This window comes from Physeter macrocephalus, chromosome 8 (assembly GCF_002837175.3).
Source record: "Physeter macrocephalus isolate SW-GA chromosome 8, ASM283717v5, whole genome shotgun sequence".
Lineage (NCBI taxonomy): Eukaryota > Metazoa > Chordata > Mammalia > Artiodactyla > Physeteridae > Physeter > Physeter macrocephalus.
The window spans coordinates 45121989-45132364 of NC_041221.1; the positions used below are offsets into that span (position 1 = coordinate 45121989).

The 10376-nt window shown below is 45.2% G+C and overlaps 1 protein-coding gene across 1 annotated transcript in view; it reads right to left on the reverse strand.

Moving 5' to 3' along the window:
- The window catches only part of AGXT2 (alanine--glyoxylate aminotransferase 2), a 48129-nt gene extending 38193 nt beyond the window's left edge, over nucleotides 1-9936 (reverse strand). The window contains exons 1-3 of the mRNA XM_055086881.1: nucleotides 9849-9936; nucleotides 1586-1671; nucleotides 359-543 (exon numbers count right to left, since the gene is read on the reverse strand). Of these exons, the coding sequence (XP_054942856.1) occupies nucleotides 359-543; nucleotides 1586-1671; nucleotides 9849-9936 (359 nt within the window). The remainder of the gene's footprint in view (nucleotides 1-358; nucleotides 544-1585; nucleotides 1672-9848) is intronic.
- Nucleotides 9937-10376: the final 440 nt, after the last annotated feature.

The following is a 10376-nucleotide window of genomic DNA, read 5'->3' on the forward strand; positions in this document are numbered from 1 at the left end:
GTGTGTGGAAACCTTTCCTCCTTCACAGCTCCCTCCCACTGGTGCAGGTCCCGTCCCTATTCTTTTGTCGCTGTTTATTCTTTTCTCTTTTGCCCTACCCCAGTACGTGGGGAGTTTCTTGCCTTTTGGGAGGTCTGAGGTCTTCTGCCAGCGTTCAGTAAGTGTTCTGTAGGAGTTGTTCCACATGTAGGTATATTTTCGTGTTTTTTTGTGGCGAGGAGGGTGATCTCCGCGTCTTAATCCTCCGCCATCTTGAAGTGCCCCCCTTAACTGAGGTTCTGAACCATGAACATGATCATTAGCCTGTTTTCCGTATATTTTTCTGGAGTGAAAATCCCAGAATTTTAAGGATACTCACGGGTGGCAGTGACCAACACTGACAGTGACAATCCCGGAAAAGAAATCCAGGTATCTGTTTCCTTCATAATCAAAGAGCCACTCCATGTGCCCCTGGTGGAGCAGCAAGGGCTCTGAGAAATAGGCTGTCAGCACAGGAGAAAGATGTTTCTTGTGGATCTCCAGGACTCGATTATAGGCAAGGGACTGTAGGTAGAGACAAGATTTAAGTGTTTAACATCTTCCTTATCCCCACATTGCTTACAACGTCACTAGCAGGTCCTAGCTGTGCCTGGCCTCCCCATCAACCCGGCACAGGGCTGCCGCCCTTGTCATCAGGGCAGCTATTTGCTCAGTGACCTCCTTGCAGGACAGACACCCAGGTCCTTCCTCTCAAGTGGAGGAAATTATTCATGTGGCCATTTAATCCCTTTCTAGATCAAACATGGAGAAGGGGGCTGGACTTTTCTACCTCTCAAAGGAAAGCCTTGGCTTTGACTTAATTCTAGCTGTGAAAAAAGTAAAAGACTTTGAAAGTAAATGTCTGAAGTAATGTGGTTTTTTTCCTCTGTAGTTTTTTTTTTTTTTTGAGAAAAAAAGAATGAAGTGCTTGTGGTGTTTATGTCTTTAATTACAAAGCCTCTGTCCTATAGTCGTCTTCTCTGTGGGTCCCTCTTGACTCTATTAATTCTACAATTTCTAACTTATGAATATTATGTAGGATGAAGGGGTGTTGGGGAGAGAGGGAGAGAGACAGAGACACCGAGAGGGAGAGAGAGAAGCAGTCCAATATTTATTAGCCTGAGAGCAAAATGATAACTTTATATTTTTTGGTGGAGGACTCAGGAAGGTCAGATTATGCATTGACATATGAGATAGAATAAAATGTGAGCCTTCACATTTGTGATCTATGTATTTCTTTGTGTGTGTACATCTATGCCTACATCCCTGTGATACATATACTGTCATGGACAGTCTGTTCCTTGTATTCTCTGTCTCCTTCTGTTTTGTCTCTCCATCTCTGCCTCTGTCTGTCTCTGTCTCACACACACACACACCAACTCATGCAATGCCACTGAATGGGGTAAGAGAGTTCAGATGCTCCCAGTGACTTAAGGGATAAGACATCTGAGATGGATGGCTCAGTGGCAGGCAGGGCCGTCTGTGTGTCCTTCTTGAGGAAGCAACTACTTGAGGTCTCCCAAGAAGAACCACCTCGTTGGGGTATTCCTAAACCTCTTACTCTCACCTGGTATCTTTCAGGTGTGAAGTCACACGGAGGCATGCTGGGCTTTGCATGAAGACCGAGCTTGGTTACAGATGTCCAGAAAGCTCCTACTGAAAGTGAAGTGAGTTAGTGTCCTCAGCTAAACATCACACAGGCACGTTCGTTAAGAGTCATCTATAGTTACCTGAATCAAAGTCCTGAGGCACTTCTGTTTATTTCTTATTTAAATCAGCCTTTGGATTTAAAACTGAGGGGTTTTTTTTTGTTGTTGTTGTTTTTGTTTTGTTTTGTTTTGTTTTGTTTTTACAGCTCAGAAAGAGCTTTTTTTTTTACTCACAAGGCAGCCAGGCGGGGAGACTGGAGGACAAGTCTCAGAACTGCCTCCCCAGTTGGGATATTTATGGAATAAGCAGGGTGGTCTTAGATGTGGGGAAAGGTAATCAGAGGTAGGGAAGAAGGTGAGGTAATTGGTGCTCTGCACAGGTGCATCTCGGTTACGAAGTCTGCATATTCAAAATGGAGGCGCCGAGCGGGACCGGATGGTGGAGTTTTCCAGCCTCTGACGTCACCAGGCCAGTGAGCACAGGCCCCAAACTGAGGTATCTTAATAATGAATTTTCTTAAACAGCAAGGTCCTACTGTCCTGCACAGGGAACAATATTCAATATCCTGTGATAAACCATAATGGAAAAGAATATGTAAAAGAATATATGTGTATAACTGAGTCACTGCTGTACAGCAGAGACAGACACAGCATTGTAAATCAACTATGCTTCAATAAAATTAAAAATTAAAATTAAAAAATAATGAATTTTCTGGAGAAAAAAAGAGAGCTCCTCTCAAATGTAGTCAGGAAAGGCACAGAGGATACTGGGGGAAGTCATGGCTTCTCCCACCTGGATCCCTCACCAGCTTGGTCCTCTGCTGCCTGTATGGGCTGTAATTCTCTGTTCAGTTCAAACTTCTGCCAGGGCCGGGGGTTGCAGGAGTCCATTCTCTGTCAATAGAGGTGCTTTCTAAACTTTGACCTTCCTAGTCCCTGAATCCCAGTGTCTAGCCCAGTTCCCAGTACTGCGTTGGCTCCAATAAACAAAGAACGAATGGCTTTTGACTATTCTTGTAGGGGATGAGGAGAGAGAGGTGCTAGGCCCTGTACTATAATAATAAATACATGCAAGGAGATCTGGAAGACAAAACCTTCCTGTAAAACACAACTTGAGGGCTTCCCTGGTGGCGCAGTGGTTGAAAATCTGCCTGCCAATGCAGGGGACATGGGTTCGGGCCCTGGTCCGGGAAGATCCCACATGCCGCGGGGCAACTGGGCCCGTGAGCCACAACTACTGAGCCTGCGCGTCTGGAGCCTGTGCTCCGCAACAAGAGAGGCCGCGACGGCGAGAGGCCCACGCACCGCGATGAAGAGTGGCCCCTGCTAGCCACAACTAGAGAAAGCCCTCGCACAGAAATGAAGACCTAACACAGCCCAAAATAAATAAAAATAAATTTATTAAAAAAAAAATAAAACCACAACTTGAAGTCCATGACAACACAAGACCATGGCAAAGAAAAGATAAGCTGAGCCAGAGGAATCTTTAAATATTTGGAGCTAGAAGGAAGCTTAGATTTTTTTTGTGGGGGGGGGGTCAAAATGCTCATTTTATAGATGTAGAAACCAGCCTAAAGTGGTAAATTAATTTGTTTGAGATCACCAAGCTAGTTAGCTGCAGAACAAGAACAAAACTCCCAGTTTCTGACTCCCAGCCTGGTACCGTTTCGCTCATTCACTGGCCACCTCCATCCTCCTCTGCCAGCACAGATTTTGACCCCTCAGTAGCAGTGGGATGGAATAATAGAATCAGAGAACATCGGAGCTGGAAGAGATATCTAGAAACCTTATAAGTACTCTTAGAAAAGAATGCTGCTAATTTTGAGGATTCAAGGTCAGTATCGAGAAAATTTTACAGGTGGAGAGGGCTGAGGAAATGATGTGTCTTGTTCAGCATGAAGGTTTGAATCCATGGATGTAATGTTGGTGTTTTGTGTGGCTATAAAGTCACCCTCCTGAGAAACACAATGCACAATTGTGTTTTTAAATGAATCTGGAAAGTAATGACACTGACTCTCTTTCTTTCAGAGAAAACTCATCCACTTTTCTGCTCTAAATAATCACGAATGTCGTTAATTTGCTCTTACTTTAAAAGCAAGTGGCTTTTGGCTATCCATACATAGAAATGACCCAAAAAATAATAGCTAAGTTTTCTGAGAATTTCACCTTTTCAAAAGCTTTTCATTGTGTCTGTCTACATTAGTTACTGTTCTGATATGGGGAAAAAAAAATTCTGAGTGTTTCTAAGAATTCGAATTCTCTTCACTCCTGCAGTCTCATTTTCCTATCTGCAAAATTGGAGTTACCCATTGAGGAGGCTGAAAGGTCTCTTGACTCCAAAGTTACAGGAAATTATGAAAGTAGTCTGGAGGGGGAAGAAAGAGAGTTGGAAAAATTTGATAAAGAAAAGCTTGAATTTTAAATGGTCAAGTTAGGTATATTCATTCATTCATTTGTTTATTCACCAAACTGATAGGAATATGATGGCTGAATGAGTGCTCAAAATGAAATACATAAAATTCTGCTCTCACGAAGGAAGGAAGGATGGAAGGAAGGAGGATTAGCAAGCAAGTAGGAAAAATAATAAGTCAGTAAGTGAAATAAGTCTAGATTACATCTTACACTTGTATGTGGAACCCAAAAAATGAAACAAATGAATGACTATAACAAAACAGAAACAGACTCACAGATATAGAGAACAAACTAGTGGTTACCAGTGAGGAGAGGGATGAGGGGGAGGGGCAAGGTAGGGGTAGGGGATGAAGAGGTATAACTACTGTGTATAAAATAAATAAGGTACAAGGATATATTGTACAGCACAGGGCATAAAGCCAGTATTTCATAATAACTTTAAATGGAGTGTTATCTATAAAAATATTGAATCACTATGTTGTACACTTGAAATTAATATAGTATTGTCAATCAACTCTACTTTGATAAAAAAAAAGGGAAAAAAGTCTAGACAACATCTTCACACAGCTGAAAACCTCTCTCGCTAAACAACCCAAACTCAAAAATAGCAGTACCTATAATAGTTGATTGACAAAAAGAAAGAAAATGCTTCAGTTTTCATTATTTGCTGGAAGAAATTCAAACCTAAACATGTTGATGGTTGCCTGCATTCTTTATTCAAAATAGCCTATGATTTGAGGATGACATAGAGTTGAGGGTTGATAAAGCTTCTCTTGGGCTCCTGGAAATTGCGTGTGCGCGCGTGTGCATCTGCCTGTTTGCACGCCTGGGGCCCGGGAGTGTGGGGCTAGTGGTGGTGGGGAGAAGACAGCACCAAGGGGGTGGGGGAAGGGAGAACTGAAATATGGGTTCATAAAACTGAATCCCATGTCTATTTCGGCATAGAATTTTTTTTTTTTTGTCTCTCTTTTATCATTTTGGCCGGTCTGACGTTGCCTTTTTAAGCCTGATGCTGAACATGGATGACAGCTAATGATTTTCATTACATTCATCAACTTCGGGCTTCCCTGGTGGCGCAGTGGTTGGGAGTCCGCCTGCCGATGCAGGGGACACGGGTTTGTGCCCCGGTCCGGGAGGATCCCACGTGCCGCGGAGCGGCTGGGCCCGTGAGCCATGGCCGCTGAGCCTGCGCGTCCGGAGCCTGTGCTCCGCAAGGGGAGAGGCCACAACAGTGAGAGGCCCGCGTACCGCAAAAAAAAAAAAAAAAAATCTAAATTCATCAACTTCCACTCAATTCATTTGAACAACTCAAGACATTTAAAGATGGCATTTGGCGTGGGGAGGGGGAGGAATAAATTAGGAGCATAGGATTAATAGATACACATCACTAAATGTAAAATAGCTACACAACAGGGATCTACTGTATAGCACAGGGAACTATATATTCAATATCTTGTAATAATCTGTAATGGAAAAGAATCTGAAAAAAAAGATACATGTATAACTGAATCACTTTGCCGTACACCTGAAACTTACACATTATTGTAAACCAACTCTACTTCAAATAAAAAGATACATGTATAACTGAATCACTTTGCCGTACGCCTGAAACTTACACAATATTGTAAACCAACTCTACTTCAAATAAAAAGATACATGTATAACTGAATCACTTTGCCGTACACCTGAAACTTACACAATATTGTAAACCAACTCTACTTCAAATAAAAAGGTGGTTCGGTTTGGAGACCACCACCACTCTTGCCAAGCGGGTAACTAGATTTAATTTTCCGGCTGCCTAATTCTCACCAACAGAGTTCCACAACAGACAAGTGACCTTAGCTCTGTGTTCTTTCCCCCCAAATCACAGTATCAAAAAGTGAAAGCCTGTTGGGCAAGGTAAGTGAGAGAAATCCGTTTTTGTAGACATTTGAAAATTCTAGGGGAAATTCTCTTTGTAATGACGAAGATTTTTCTAATATCCACAACCAGCTTTCAACACAGGGTGGGTATTTATTAAGAGCCTGTGACTCTTTCAAATAAAAAAAAGGTTATAAAATATTTGAAAATACACAATGGGCATACTTGGTAGAACATTAAGGGAATTTAATAAAGTGCTAACGATGCCTTATTTCTGCATAGCGCATTAGGTCACTTTAAAAAAGCTTGTCACTTTGGGTATCTCATCTGATACTCGGGCTAGCCAGCGAGTTAGGAGAGGAAGATTTTATCACTCACCTTAGAGCTGAGGCCGTGATTAAATTAAACGTGAGGTGTTCGCAGTTTTGAGGTCCCACCCTCACCCCCCATGGGGCTGAGGGCCTGAGGCCACCTCCTTTCTCCCTTCATAAACTGTCCCACAGTCTGCAGGAAGTTACGGAGGATGCTCATCCCTGATTCAACTGTGTGCTCTAAGTGACCGGATAATAATACCAGCTGCCTGTCTCCCGCCAGGGAAGCCAAGGGAAGGGCGTGAGACCTCTGAAGGGTGAATCCGATGTCCCCGCTTCTGGATCTGAAGTCTTGAGCAAAGGACCTGGACGGAGGGACTAGCTGGAGGTCCTCATTAGAGCCATGATGTGCTTCCGAGGCTGGTCCTGCCTGGAGCTCCCGCTGTTTCCACGGGGCTTTCCCTGGTATCTTTGCACGTCCAGTCCTGCCCACCTCCTCACATTCCTATTGATTCTTATAGCCCCTCCCACCTTCCCTCTGTATCTTTCCAATAAATCTCCTTTTCCCTAAGGAAGCCAGGGCCAATTGCCATTGTTCACCAGCAAGAGCTCTGCCTGAGTCCAGGCTGGTGGCGCTATCCTTCCTTTGACCCTTTTGGGAGCAGGCCTTCTCTGAGCCCCTCCTGGCCCTCTGCTGGGCTTAGGTCAGTCCGCAGACGGCAGCAAGGGTGGCCTGGAGGGGCAGGCGGACACCTACCCTTAGGGCTAATTTGAATGTTTTTCTTGGAAAAGGCTTTGCAGGAGGCTTGGGAAGTTTCTCAGGTGGAAATGGGTGTTATATGCAATCCACTTGCCCTCCTGTGCACCCCTCCTTGTGGGAGACAAGGCAGGTGATAGCACAATGGTATGTTTGAGCATATACCCCACCTGCCTAGACATGTTATAAATTTAATAATCTTTAGCTAATTAGTAAGAAAGAAGGCATGGCTGAGATATTTCCTCCATTCTTTTATCCTGAAAACAAATTGCTTCTGCAACTTTGTGGGCATAGTCAGCCTAAAGTGATTGTGCCTGTCAAACAGAGGTAAGGTTGAACATTGTATGCACGCATATATCACATAATATACATGCAGGTGTTCTACAAGGATTGTGACTTACTCTTCTTTTTTTTTTTTTTTTTTTTTTTGCGGTACGCGGGCCTCTCACTGTTGTGGCCTCTCCCGTTGCGGAGCACAGGCTCCGGACGCGCAGGCTCAGCGGCCATGGTTCACGGGCCCAGCCGCTCCGCGGCATGTGGGATCTTCCCAGACCGGGGCACGAACCCGCGTCTCCTGCATCGGCAGGCGGACTCTCAACCACTGCGCCACCAGGGAAGCCCAACATACTCTTTTTTTTGGCTGCACCATGCGGCATGTGGGATCTCAGTTCCCCAACCAGGGATTGAACCCTCGCCCCCTGCAGTGGAAGCGCAGAGTCCTAACCACTGGACTACCAGGGAAGTCCTGTGACACATTTTTATTTTTGCATATCTGACAGCTTTTAACACCAGGTGATCTTCCTGTCTAACATGGCCCCTGCCTCCCCCTCCACCCATTTTATTTTTCTATTGCCTCACCATGATTTGGTTCGATTTACAGCATGTATCTCGACTGGATTTCATTTTTTACATATTTACCTGTTTATGCTCAGTTTCCCCCACTGGGATACGTAAGGGCTGAGATTTTTTTTTTTTTTTTTTTGTGGTACGCGGGCCTCTCACTGTTGTGGCCTCTCCCGTTGCGGAGCACAGGCTCCGGACGCGCAGGCTCAGCGGCCATGGTTCACGGGCCCAGCCGCTCCGCGGCATGTGGGATCTTCCCAGACCGGGGCACGAACCCGCGTCTCCTGCATCGGCAGGCGGACTCTCAACCACTGCGCCACCAGGGAAGCCCAGGGTTGAGATTTTGTTTTGCTCAGATGTGTGGTAGGTGCTCACATACTTATTGCCTAATGTCTATTGCACCCCGCAGATTCTTAAGAAGGGTGTGTTCAATGAGTGTGTGTTTGGATGAACAAACAAGCAGGCAGGTATTTAGGACTAGTAGGTAAGAAAGTAGAAGCCAAGTCCCAAAGGTTTTGGAAAGACCAGGTAAAAAGTATGACATCCATGTCTACGTGTGCTGGGTTTGCAAGATTACTTTTCCCCCGTAGTGTCCTTGGAGGAGCCACGTGAAGGGGTCCTCAGTGAGTTGATCAAGATCTCTAGGCACCGAGCCCCACCTGCCATTTCCCGTCTCCTGCTCCCACCATCAGCCCAGCTCCACAGCCCTCAGGGCAGGGGTAGGAAATGGGAAGAGGCAGCAGAGAGAGGGCATTTTCTCTTACTTTGTCAACAACCGGTACTTTTAGGGTAGCGTCCTCTTTACTGAGCGTAAGGCTCTGGGTATATCTCTAGCTTCTTCTCAGGAAATGTTGGAGTTAAATAGTGTTCTGGCAAAAGACCCATGACTGGGGGAAAAGACAAATCCAAAAGGGTGGGTAAGAAAGGGCGTGGTGGAATCGCTCTGACTTTGGAGCCAGACAGACCTGGCTTTGAACCCCAAGTTGTCACTTCTATGTGTCTGCCTTTTACCAAATTTCTTAATTATCCTTTATTCTTCTGTCTCCTCATCTGTGAAATGGGATAATAGTACTCCCTAAGAAGTTTGGTTGAAGATGAGAGGAGATAATGCATTTAAAGCATCAGATATGTATTAATTTCAAAGAATTGCAATTGTTAAGGGGGAAAAAAGCAAATGCAAGAGGAAGGAAGGAGATAGGAAAAGGAAAGATGAGGAGAGAATGAAGAGAAAATTGATCATGATGGGCAATGGAAAAGGGTCCCCTCTGTTTGTTCAGGGCCTGTGGGGCACAGGGTCCCACTATGACACATCAGTGTGCAAATGCCTACTTACGCTCGAGTTTGCAGCAGGGAAATTGGTGAGGAGGTGGTAGGCTCCTAGTGAAACAAGATAGATGTGAAAAAATCAGGAACACAAAGGCACATGAAGCCACCACCAGACCTGGCTACCCCAGGTCTGTTCCTGCTGGAGAAAGAGGAGAATCTGAGTGGAAGAAGAGGACTCAGGGTCTAGACCTGGCTTCAGTGACTTTGGGTAAATGACTACACTTCTCTGAGGCTGTTTCCTTGTTAGTAATTGAGGGGGTGGTACCACTTTCCGAAGGCCTGGCAGAAATTTGTGAGGATGCTTTATGTTTTTTAAAATAGTTCTCCTCAAGCATCTGTATACTACAGTTAATACTTTATTATTTTGAATTGCTTTCTTTTTCTTTCTTCTTTATGTTACTGCGACTGTTTTTCTTTTGAAATTGTGTATAGTCAGGTTTTATTATCCATGAATTTCATTTCAGGATGAAAGGAAGCATTACAAAATATTGGACAGGAGAAGGGGGCACTGGGTCTGACAAGGTGAGGTCTAGCTCACAGGTCTTAGTTGACTTGTCTCTAAGACCCTATCCGGGTCTAACATTCCAGAATTCCAGGCAACAGGCTCCAGAGCTCAGTCCTTCCCCTCTCGCTGACCCTCTGCTGACCCATGTTCCTCTGGTTTCCACTCACCTTTGGGGGAAGGGCGTGTCTTGGGAGTCCTGGGAGTTGAGGTCTCCAGGTACAAAGCTCTCAGCAAATGTCTCCAGGCTAGAGCCATCTCTCCCAGTCAGGAAGCAAATCCCCGTGGAAGCAGGTCTGAGGAAGGGCTCCACTGCTCACTGACCAGCTGGACTTTGAGATTAGGACGGAAGGGGAGGAGCTCCAGGGGAGTCCTGGAGGGGTTACTGCTTCCACTTCCGGCGGGTCCCAAGGGGAGAGAAAGAGAAAGGGAGTGGGAGAGAGGGAAGGAGGGAGGGAGGGAGAGAGAAAAGAGAAGGCAGGCAGGCAGGCAAAGCAAGGGTCTTCTGGTTATTTTGCTAGTTTTATGTCCCATCGGGGTCTCATCAGGATGAGAGTCTCTCTGCGGAAGGGTGGTGATGGGCCTGGGGGAAGGCTCAGGATATAGTTGCAGGGGTCAGAGACTGAGAAAGGAGAGGAGTGAAAAAGAGAGAGAGAAGGAAGATATCCATGAATTAAATGGGTAAAGACACTGGTTTT